This window comes from Gnatocerus cornutus, chromosome 9 (genome assembly GCF_029298725.1).
Source record: "Gnatocerus cornutus isolate USDA-ARS CGAHR chromosome 9, icGnaCorn1.1, whole genome shotgun sequence".
NCBI lineage: Eukaryota > Metazoa > Arthropoda > Insecta > Coleoptera > Tenebrionidae > Gnatocerus > Gnatocerus cornutus.
In genome coordinates this window covers 2,814,825-2,827,539 of record NC_142241.1, presented here as the reverse complement: position 1 = coordinate 2,827,539, position 12,715 = coordinate 2,814,825, and the positions used below count along the sequence as shown (strand labels likewise).

The window sequence follows — 12,715 nt, the reverse complement described above, 5'->3', positions numbered from 1 at the left end:
GGCTAACTATGCAAGGCAGCGAACTGCAAAGCATGAATGTGTTGACAAAAAAAAACAGTTTATTTAGTCAGTTACCTTTTGAATTTGACTGTTTGGTGATAATTAAGTTTAAATGCAATTTGAATCTGGCGGGCAAAGAAAGCAAGTCGATTCGTAGCCAGTCGCTGTTTGTTGTGAGGTTGCTATGACAGCTTAATGCCCTAGGGCGTAATTGTACCTCTAAAGCCGCGATTCCACTTACTTGTTCTAGCCCAGACCAGACCAAACATCCAAGATTTCTGTGTTTAAAACATAAGATAAAACATTAAGATGCAATTGCACCCCTGACTACGCAGAAAGCGACTGAAGAATTATAAAAACGTTTCTCAAAATCTTGGATGTCTGGTCTGGTCTGGGCTAGACCAAGCAAGTGGACTCGCTCCTTAACGTACCGCAAATCCAAGCCATAAAGAGCCAATAATTAAACGGTAAGACATAATAGTATATTAAAACACGTGTTTTATAATGGCCAATTGGGTGCACGAGTTCCCGGGGACAAAACGAGTTTTGTATGGGACGAGTGCACCAATGCCATTATAAAACAAGTCCTTTATACTGTTTTTTCGAATTTGCACCCTTTTTTTAATAAAAGATTTTAATTTTTCAATTCTAAGAGTTTTCGTGTTACACGATTGGTTATGCTTTTGTAACCACGACTTGTCACTTGATTTTCAAATTTAATTTAAAATTTGACATTTATTGAGTTTCACTATCACTGAATTTTGACTTAACGTAACCTAACCTCACATCTATTATATTTAGGTACAATTATTGTTGGCCGCAAAGGAGAATTCAATTATATTAATTCATTGTTTGTTCAAGCAGCAATTTATTAAACACGAATCGTAAAATCCAAATTGACCAAGAACTTGACAGGAAACAAGAATTTTGATGATTTCGTGCAGATTTCTGCTGTTTTCTTGCAATTCAGCCGTTGAATCTTGATAAAAATTGGTGGTTTTGTAGATTTCGAGCTCTTCTTTGCGAATTCAAGCTAGAAAACAACGAGAATCAGCGAGAAATCGTCGTTTAGCCCCAAATAAACAGATTTCTCTAAGAATTTTGGTGATCTCCTGTATATTTCAGCTGTTTTCTTGCAATTCAACCGTTGAATCTTCATAAAAATTGATGGTTTTGTAGATTTCGTGCTCTTCTTTGTGAATTCAAGCCAGAAAACAGTGAAAGTCAGCGAAAAATCGTCGATTTGCATCGAAATAAGCGGATTTCTCTAAGAATTTTGATGATTTCGTGCAGATTTCTGCTGTTTTTTCGCGATTCAGCCGTTGAATCTTGATAAAAACTGGTGTTTTTGTAGATTTCGAGCTCTTCTTTGTGAATTCAAGCCAAAAAACAGCGAGAATCAGCGAGAAATCATCGTTTAGCATCGAAATAAGCGGATTTTTCTAAAAATTTTGACGATTTCGTGCAGATTTCAGTCGTTTTCTCGCGATTTAGCCGTTGAATCTTGATTAAAACTGGTAATGTCAAAACGTAAAATCTTAAAATAATGTTTTTCTCCAAACGTCACAAAAAGTCACTATTTTTTAGTCGTTTTTAGACAGTAAAGTAGACAATTTTGTTATAAGTAATGAAAAGCGCTTGTTGACATGGAAACACTTTTTCTGCCTAGGCAGAAAAAGTACTTTTTGTGATGGTTTCTATTTGAGACTTACATTTTGTATGGAACTTAACTTTCTTACGATCTTAACTTTGAGACTCTTTGAAACCAATATTTTTCACAATAAATGTCATCAATGGCAACTGCATAACATAGCCATCCATGTTTATAGTTCAATTTGTGTTTACTCATTGTCAGTCGTGGAACTGAATATTTCGTTTGGAGAAAAAGTACCACTTTTCTGCCGTATGACAAAATCTACTATTTTTCTAATTACATTAAAGCTTCTTAAAGCAATTTAAGAAAATTGCATTATGAAAACTTTATTCTTATGTTCAAGCAATCAATTCAATAGTTTATTGTATTGTTAACTCGAGAGAAGACAAACTTGTGAACTTGACATCTCTAAACTCAATTTCCATAAAAACCGATTTTTGCAATTAGATCCTTTTGACATTAAGCCCTCGACTAAACACTCGACAATAAGGTAAATCCAAACAAAATTCGTTCTTAATCGGCGAATATAGAAAATTTAAATAAAATTTAAAAAGGATGCATACTAATTTCCATACTATTTTAAAAATTGATCTTATCACCCAAAGTATCCAAAACAATTAAAAAAAAACTTCGAAAAGAACAAAGAACAAAAATTTACGAATATAAAATGTAAAAATCCAAATTTATGATTCTTCAAGCTTCCAAAAGAACCAAAGAAAGTCGATAGATAATCTAAGGAAAATGAAAAATAAATCTAAAGGCAGAATCTAAAGACTCTATGGAGAACTTGTAGAGAAAATAAAATAATCCAATTAAGAAAATTTTAAATTAATCTGAAAAGAACGAATATAGAAAAAATTGTAATAATTTAACGAATCTGAGAAGAGCATTAAAAGAAAATCTAGACTTCTAGGATCTTTAGAAATTTTCGTTTAGGTCAACAATTTTCCGCTAATTTGAAAAAAATCCAAAGGGAATCAAAGGTAAATCAGGAATCTAGCTGAGTATTGTCCGTTACCAACACATCACTGAATGTTAAAATTTATAAACAGATATGTCTAAGAATTGTAGATAGCTCATAGAAAATTTTAAAAATAAAATTTCAAAATTTTCAAGTTTTTAAGTTCTTATATCCGATTTTTAATCTTATCTTAAGTTCTCAGATTTTCGTCGGAGTTTAGGGTGATTTTTAAATTTCCGAATCCAAAGAATTCAAAGAAAAAAACAACAAATACTGTGCAATGGTTTACATACATCGTTAGAAAAATTTTAGTTTACATTTTACATTACATTTAATTTTTGTATCATCGCATTGTTTTAAAAATTTGACAGATTTGCGACTACATTTCGAAACTTTCCCCGATTTCCTCACACCCTCTGTACCTCGTCGCACTTTTCTTATGGAACTCCTTCAACAGCTCCCAGAAAAACAAATACAACGTGGTGTGTCTCCCAACTTTAATATAGTTCACCCCAAACCCTTTATAAAACGACAGGATTCCTTCTGATTTCACCATCTTGTAGATACAGTTAGTCATGTCATCGTACAACACCCCTTTTCCCTTGCTGTCAAGACCTGAAAATCACCCATGAGTACCATCAGTGCACCCCTCTCTTCGTCTTACGTTGGTTGTTGAGCCGCACGGAGACGACATCAAATGGTGTTTGGAAAATCACTTGCGCAAATCCGGCAAACCAGCTGGCGATAAGAGCGCTTGAGATGCGGTGGTCTTGGAACACCACGTACTCCTGAAGAGCTTGTTTAGCGTGGGTGAAACTGGTAAGTTGCGCTGAAGAACCAACGGCGGATCTGATGATGACCGCGTTGGAGCCGCGCCACAGCCCACGGATCTGCAAAAAGGCTTTTTCGCTTTAACCATCGCCGACTCCATCTTATACCAAGCCTGTTCAATTTTGATTTCTCCCCTTTGCAAAAAGTTCCCTCAAGGTCATCGCCGTACATACGCCAGCGACCCCAACGACGAAAAATCGTATCAAATTCTGGTGATAATTCTTTCATTTTGGTGACATTTCCGTCACTTTGAAGGTTGAAGTGATGATAGGTTAGGTATGTCGGGTAAATTCATCAAAAATTACGGCGTCTGGAATGCAAGGAAAGCGATTTCTCTGAACTTCCATAAAGAAAACAGATAATTCTCTTCGCGGAAACGGCTACTAATCAGAAATATATAATTAAAAATCAAAAAATGCCAGAACTGTGTTTCAAGAAATTGTCGAGAGTGGCGCTAGTGTACGCACGCCTCACGTACTCATGGCCTACTTCGCGGGAACAGATCTCGGAAGCTATTGAACAGGCTTGGTATAAGATGGAGTCGGCGATGCTTTAACAGGTCCATTAGAGTACTCAATTTTGAGTCGTGCAGCTCATTACTATCAGTCCACTCTCCTGTGTGAATTTTCGAAAATTTTTGGGTGTAAATCGGGCTTTCGTTTCTTTAGGGAGAAAATCAGGGGAAAATTGAATGTAGCGATTTTTGAGGTTAACACGTTGTCAAAGTTGAGTGTATTAATCAATAACTAGATAAATATTTGTTGCAAAAGAAAGATTTTAACAAGTTTTGGCAATGTTGTGCCACAGTTGCGTCAAGGTCAAACGCTTTTGCTGCCAATTGTTGCCGATAAAAATCACTAAGGGGTGTTGCCAACTTAACTTTTTAATGAGTGAACCGATAGTGATGAGCTCTGGTATATAAGAGAACTCAAAGTAGGAAATTTTCTCACGTCACTCACGTCAACGACGTTTCAGTTACGATTTTGTGTTCAAGTCTTCGATTTTAAGGTTTCAAACCATAATTAAAACAATTAACTTTGTTTTGAGGTTAACTGCAAATGTCAGTTGAAAAACCTAAACTCACATTTGTAATGAGCGGCAATTTTCTTTGACATTTCATAGCCACTCTTGATGCTAGAAACATTTATAAACACCTGGTACGTCTACTTTAGAAATCAGCAGTATTTGAAAGGGATAAGTTAGATACCTGTAACGAATAACTGCCAATTTTCATTAATAGATGGCTCCACAAGTATCTGACAAGTTTTTTACTAATTGCAAAATACAAACGTCACTAAATGCCAATTTACCGCAGCATAAATTACTCGATTTCAGATTTATACGCTGTTCAAATTTGTCTCAGCTCAACGTTGCCAAATTTATTGTTATAAATGAATTATTTTCTTATAATCCACAACGCAAAGAATTTTTTTATTATTTTTTGGAATTTCTTAGGCTTTTTTACATAACGTATTGAAGAATTCTTTCGTCAACACCCTGTATATGTAAATGTAAAAATTTGAGAAAAAATGCTGTTTTATCAAATTAGTTTTCAAATTCACTACGTCAAAATTTACTACGTTTACACCCATTCTTATTTAGTGAAATTGTTGTTTTTTCGATGTAAATGAACAATTTCTAGTGTCCAAAAGGTGAAACACACCCGCGTTAATCAAAATTGACTTTTATACCAATAAATGAAGTGACTTGTGAAAATTTAATGTAAACGTAGTTTACCACTGCCCTCTCATAATTTTGAAAACTAACTAGATAAAACAGCGATTTTTGCTCAAATTTTAAACACAATTTGCATTAGAGGTAAAATAAAAACTAAGATAATTTTATCACAGTTATGTTGCGCAAAACTCAAAAATCGCTAAAAATTATATATCTCGAGCGTCGCGACGCCAAACGAACCGTGATAAACCATAAGAGCATCCAAAATTCCAAATTTTTATCTTTGAAATTAAAAACAATCAGCTGAACGACCAAATGCAGAGTGGCATTTTAAATTTGGCGCCTACAAAATTTCTCTCAAGAAAAATTAATTCTGTTTAATTAGTTCTGTTTTCTTGGAAAATTTTCTTTTAATTCTAATATCTCGTAATTCCCAATATAGTTATCATTTAACTCCCGTGGTGCTTATAAGGTTTTTTGCATGATCAGAACAAAAAGGCATGTTAATAAACACAGACTAAAAGACAATAAGACTAAAGCTAAGGAAAAATGGGACATTAAAAAGACAACAGAACTATAACTATTTAAATAACACCTTTGGAAGACGTAAAATCTGACCAAAAAAGAACCATGCTTGCTTCCATGTGTCAAAAATTGCAATTGTTTTCTGCTCCATTTTGTCAAAAATTGTTAAAATCTCACACCTACTCTTTAAAATTTCCATCACAGGAGGACCTTAATTCCCTCGAAAAGAATCTCCAGTTTTGATTATATTCTTCTTAATTTGCCTATTTAATACATTTTTTTCGAATTTGCCGCTTTAATAGTCCATTAGAGTACTCAATTTGGAGTCGTTAATAGGTATTTATAAGAGAATTCAAAGTAGGAAATTTTGTTTTTTAAGAGTTTTCAGAACCTGTTTCCTGTCGAGTTCTTGGTCAATTTCACATTACGGATTTTACGATTCGTGTTGTGCATGCAGGTTGTGAGGTTAGGTTACGATAGGTGAAACTTGTGGAGATCTCTTCAAGAAGAGGCCATCATGTTACGTGGATATCAGCGAATTCAAAAGCGGACGGTTCATTTTTACACTTTATTATTAAGAAATAACAAGTACCCGATACAATCACAGCCTGTTGACAGACGCTCAACCGACTGTTCACCAAAATAGACTTGTCCGTGGCGGGGTGAGTTCCTCTAGGGTTCTCTATTAGTTTACTAGAGGTCGCTGTTCCGCCACACACTCCCCCACCAGTGACGGAGTCACGTTTGCTTACATCTAGACTACATTTGTTATGTACATTTCTTTAACTACTAATTGGTCGTTTTTATAATTTGTTGATACGTCTGGCTCAAATTTTTAGAATAGTTGTGATCGTTATCGATCGCGGTAGGTTCTTTCGACAGCATGAACGCGGGTTTCAATCGGTCGATAGAAATATTACTTGGCTTTCCGTTAATTTGAACTTGGAAGAATTTAGGATTTCTGGCATGCACTGGGAACGGACCTTGAAATGGCGGGTCTATAGATTTTTTAACAAGATCCTGACGTACAAAAACGTGGCCACAAGATTCTAGGTTCTTAGGAACATAGACGTTAGGAACTGCGTGGCTTGTAGAGTGCGCTGGAGTTAAGGTTTGCATAAAATTGCGCAACTGTGAGGCGAACTCTAACGGTTCGGCGGGCCTAATTGTTGTTTTGCTGAAAAATTCCCCCGGAAGTCGCAACGAAGCGCCGTACAGCATCTCTGCCGGGGTAGTACCGGAATCCTCGCGAACAGTGTTACGTAAACTCAATAAGATGATTGGTAATTTATCGACCCAATTGTTTGATGCCGTAGCCCTAATAGGGAGAATGCAAAAAATGTAACCTATATGTTTTTGTACCAAATTTTGTAGAATATTGTTCAAATAACGCAGTGGTGCAAAAATTTTTAAAAAATACATGACGGTTTTGCCAAAATTGGCTAAAGAAATTTAAATATTCAGGCGGGAGCTGAAACACTTTTTCATTGGTTTGACGTCACATCTCAGCTACGCGCTCCGCCTACTGATGGAATTCCGTATGCAGAACATTTGTTTAACACCAGCGTTGCAATTTATGGTTGTTTTTGCAAAAGAATTTATACACAATGGAAACGGGATTTCAAAAAGCCGACACACAAAATTTGAGACACGTAGATGTGCAAATGATATGGGATTTTTTATCAAGAAATCCTAACTTTGCGGTGAAAGTGTCGCGGTAACTACATCTTTCTTTAACTTGATATGTCAGTTTACAATGAATGGTTGGATTTTTATTATATTGATGTTTCTTATTCAACCGGTATACTTTCAAACGTTTATTCACATTTTTGCTTTGCATCATTCTCGGTCGGCGGGCGCATTTATCGCATTTACCGCATTTAACGATAATTTCTACAAATACACAGTCAGATTTATTATTTCTTTCTCTCTCTTAACATCTTTGTAGAAAAAATATGGTTTTTACATTTTGATTTATTCTGATTTGATTGAATTTTATTTATGTACCTACGATATAATAACCATCCATTATTTTCTATATTCGGAAATAATTATTATGAAGAATACGCTCTCCGTATTCGCAAGAAAATTTATAATTCAATAATTTGGTAGAAATTAAATAGGTGGTTTACTGTATTGGATTTTTTATAATCAGACCAAATTAATAACAATAACTGATCCAAAGCTTTTGTTGTTTTTTTAATTTTTAATTTCTACACAATCCACTATACAGTATGTCCCCGGATTGAGTTCACAAGAGAGAAAAAAAATAAGTTATTTTACATTTTACAAAAAAATGACAACGGAATAACATTTTTGCTTAATTCAAAACAGATAAATCTGCAATTAAAATTTCAAAATTATTAGTTTGTACTCTTAAAATCAATTTTTTCATATTTTTATTTATTGAATTTTCTAATCGTAAGTACTTAATAGTAGGCTGTGAATTCAAAATATCAAATAGTACATTAAAGATTAAACGAAAATTTACTCAATAATGGGTAAGTATTTAAAACTCGGATAATAAATGCAGTTGCATCCGATAAAATTCGAAACAGTCGAATTACTAGTTAGAATTATTGAACTATGTGCTGAAAGTGGTGTGGGTTAATCAAATATTGGTTTAAATTAAGGAATAAATTTTATTCTTTTGGCATTTGTTGCATAATTAAAAATAAAAAAGTTCTTTGTTAGTTTTTGGTTTTTACGATTTTAGAAACACATTCTGATAAGTTTTAATTTAAGGAAAAACTATTTATTCCGTGATTTATGCGTAAAATTAAAAATAAAGTTTTTTTTTCCTTTTGCAAATTTAATCCGGGGACATACTAGATAGACTACTCTATAGAATAAAAGTCGCAACTAAATTGGTAAATTTCTTCGAATAGTTTTTTCGTTAGACGAAAGAATTTTTTTATTAAAACACTTCAAGTCTTTGAGAAAAGGTACAATTGGCAGTTGTTTCGGATATAATAAAAGTCTTCAGTTTTAGCAAAATATTCATTGTTTATAAGTTTGTATAAAGCACTGTAATAAATAAAGTCAGTGTATGTAGCATGTGGACTAGAGATAAAGTCAATAAAAAAATGTAATACCTGCATGTATCATGGGTAATAACATAATTAATTTCAATAAATTTAAAATATTACACTTTATAGAAACATCAGACATCGAACATCTCGCGGCCGAAAAGCATTTTTTTTCTTCTTATTATCTTAAGGAACTGTTATAAATATTTTTTCGGGTGCATTAATACTAGCACTTTTACATCCTGGCACAAAACACCACTGCTTTGACCCCATTTTCAATTATCAAGACGGCAATAGAATTAGAGTAATACAAACACACGGCTCCGCTAAGAGCGAAGCTGAGATGTGACGTCACAAAGCTAGCCTCGCTGATAGGTATGTTTTCCAATCTCGCTCGAATCGGACTTTTAAAAACGCTTAAAAAATTATAAACAATTTTTTTGCAATTTTTCTATTAGCAACATCATATTATACGACATAAAAACTATCGATTTTTATCAAAATTCAAAAATGTGCATTCTCCCCATTGCCGTCTTTAGAGTATTATGCCACCTCTCGATCTTTCCGTTTGCCTGAGGATGGTACGGAGTGGTCCTGTGCCTTTTTGCTCCATACAGAGCGGTTAATGCTTGGAAGAGCGAACTTTCGAACTGACGGCCTTGATCCGTAACAATTGACAAGGGTGTGCCAAAACGAGCGATCCATCCCGTATTCAAGGCCTCCGCTACAGTTCTTGCTTGGATATCTGGAATTGGGAAGGCTTCGGGCCAACCACTGAATCTGTCTATGCACGTCAAGCAATACGATTTACCGTTTGAGGGAGGTAAGGGGCCTATCAAGTCGATATGTATGGTGTGAAAGCGTTCGTCTGGAGTCGGAAACACCTCCAGGGGAGATTTAGTGTGCTTTGTAATTTTTGCTCTTTGGCAATTAATACAAGCCCGAGTCCACTCTCTGACGTCTTTGTTTAGAGAGGGCCAAATAAACCTTTCCGATATCATTTTTGCCGATGCTCGGATTCCAGAGTGGGCTAAACCATGCATCTTATCGAAAATGGCTTTTCGGAGTCTGCTGGAGACGAACGGTCTTATTTTATTTTGTGAGACATCGCAATAAATATCCGTCTGGTTTCCGTACGAAAGTTTTTTTAACACCAGCGAGGTCGATTGCGGGTTCTGCAAAATATCGTGTAGTTGTGGGTCTTGACTTTGATATTGCGCTAACTCCTCATAATCAATTGTTTGTGGGAAGTTAACTACTTCCAGCCTCGACAAGGCATCGGCGACAACATTCTGCTTTCCGCTAATATGTTGTATATCTGTTGAAAACTGCGCTATGTACGTAAGGTGTCGCACCTGTCGCGGCGCCGCTTTGTCCAGGTTTTGCCGAAACGCGAAAGTGAGCGGTTTGTGGTCTGTATAAATAGTAAACTGTCTGCTTTCTAATAAGTGTTTGAAATACCTAACAGAGAGATAGATAGCCAACAACTCTCTATCGTATGCGCTATATTTTACTTCCGCCGGTGATAACTTTTTTGAAAAAAAACTTAGCGGCTTCCATTCATTCTGTTGGTACTGCGCGATGAAGGCCCCTACCGCAACGTCGGACGCGTCTACAGTCAAGCAAACGGGTGCTGTTTCGGAAGGGTGAACTAACATAGTGGCTTCTGCCACTTTGCTTTTACAATCCTCGAATGCCGAAGAGGCGTCCTCGGTCCACTCGATAGGTGTTTTGTCGTTCCGTTTGCTACCTACTAGGTAGCTATTTAATAAAGTCTGACTTTTCGCTGCGTTCGGGACAAATCTGCGGTAGAAATTCATTATGCCCAAGAAACGTCTTAGATCTTTGACACATGTTGGCCTTTTGTAATCTAGGATCGTCTGCACTTTCTCCGGTAACGGTTTGGAGCCTTCCGCCGATATGAGATATCCAAGGAACTTAACTTCCGGTTTTCCGAACACACACTTATCCACGTTGATTGCCAAACCGGCCTCTTCGAGTTTTACCAATATATCATCGATATACACAAAACAGAAATCCAGGTCTCTGCAGATATTATGCATAAAGCGTTGGAACGTTTGTGCTGCGTTCCTTAACCCAAAAGTCATTCGCGGAAACTCGAAAAGACCAAATGGCGTCGCGATTGCCGTTTTAGCTATATGTGACTCTTCGACCGGTATTTGATTGTACGCCTTGATCAAATCAATTGTGGAAAAAACTGTTTTATTGGCCAGGATATACGAAAAGTCATGAATGTGTGGAATTGGGTAACGATCGGGGGTGGTCATTGCATTCAGTTTTCTGTAATCTCCGCAACACCTCCATTCCCCGTTTTTCTTTTTTACCATATGTAACGGGCTGGACCACTCGCTGTCTGATGGACGGCAAATACCGAGAGTCGCCATTTTCTGAAACTCCTGTTTCGCGATTTTTAACTTATCTGGCGCGAGTCTCCGAGGTTTACAATTTATTGGAGGTCCGGTGGTTTCAATAAAATGTTTGACATGGTGCGCTGAGAAATCGTGATTGAAACTTGTTAAACCTGGGAATTGTTTAAGTACGTCAGTGTACTTGGTTTGAGGGTTTAACAGAGTTATTATGTTTGCCGGAAATTTCTTAATTGTTCCAAAAGCTGCTACTCCGCTACCGGGATCAATTATCTTTTTGTTCCGGATATCTACAAGTAATTTATGCTTATGTAAAAAATCCGCGCCAATTATTGCCTTATTCGTATCTGCAATTAGAAACGTCCTTGTTAAGACCGAGTGACAATGTCAAAGTTTTTGTGCCATATGTGTTTATGACAGTATTGTTTGCTGCGTAAAGTTTTGGGCCAGACGGCTCTATCCTCAACCTAGGTTTTGGCAAGATAGAGACGTCTGCCCCGGTATCTACTAAGAACTCGCGATTTGTGACATGATCTTTTACTACCAATCGGCGACCGTAATTGTAATTCGTTGCATGGATGTATCTGGTTTGACGACTGTTATGGTTCAGGGTGCTCGTCGTCGCCTGCGCCCTACCTGTTAATTTTCCTGACGAGTTCTAGGGTATGTGCATGGTGCCACGCACTTCCTTGCCCTATCTCCGAAGGTGGCGTGATACCAACAGACACCATTGTTGCCAGTTTCTTGAGTCGTCCTGCGGTTTTCTGCTTGTCGGTTGCTTCGGGGACGAGGGGGGATCTGGGGCGCAAAATGGCTTGGGTTTCTGACTTTTAGTGCTTCAATCTCTTGTCTGAGGGCTCGTACTTGCTCGCTCTCTGTGCTTGCTGCGTTTACCTCTTGTTGCTGTACTTCGACCATTTTGTCCGCCATTTGAGCCAGTTCGTCAACGTCTCTGGATAATGTCAACAAGACTGTTTGGACCGTCGTTGGCAGCCGTTGTAGCCACAATTCCTTCAATACTTCTCTGGGCACAGCTGCGCCTCCGAGTCGTGCCATTTCGTTTAGTAGGGTCGATGGTTTTTTATCCCCTAGTTCCAACTCCGACGTGAGCCTTCTAATTTTTCTCGAAATTGACTCGGAGAACAAGTCGGTCAGTCTTTTTTTTAAAGTGGCGTATTTGTTAATCGTTGGGGGGTTTATGACGATGTCGGACACTTGCGACAGTATTTCCGTTTCAATTGCGCTTATTGCGTAGTTGTATTTAGTTGCGTCGTTGGTCACTCGTGCTAACTCGAATTGTGCCTCGATCTGGATGAACCATAATTGTGGGTCTGGTCTTGAAAAAGGAGGCAGTTTGATTGTGACCCTGTCGATTTGCGGTGCTGGGTTGTCGTCCGGCATTTTGAATTCTGTACGTCGCTGAATTGGAAGCCAAGGTGTGCGTGTGTTTGCCGGGGTCACCAGTGTGGAGATCTCTTCAAGAAGAGGCCATCATGTTACGTGGATATTAGCGAATTCAAAAGCGGACAGTTCATTTTTACACTTTATTATCAAGAAATAACAAGTACCCGATACAATCACAGCCACAAACCACGCACGTTTAGACCCGAAAGTATAGGTATAGTGACCTTGGCATAAGGTTTTATTGGTT

The 12,715-nt window shown here is 37.0% G+C and overlaps 1 protein-coding gene across 1 annotated transcript; it reads right to left on the bottom strand.

Annotated features, from left to right (window-relative positions):
• Positions 1 to 11,703: 11,703 nt before the first annotated feature.
• On the bottom strand, positions 11,704 to 12,465 carry LOC148167787 (uncharacterized). The gene has a single exon (XM_088046112.1). The coding sequence runs from the start codon at positions 12,463 to 12,465 to the stop codon at positions 11,704 to 11,706; it is 762 nt and encodes a 253-aa protein (XP_087902238.1).
• Between the last annotated feature and the right edge of the window lie 250 nt (positions 12,466 to 12,715).

Excerpts from the sequence above, each read along its gene's own strand:
- LOC148167787 (XM_088046112.1), bottom strand. The coding sequence starts at position 12,465 with ATGCCGGACGACAACCCAGCACCGCAAATCGACAGGGTCACAATCAAA.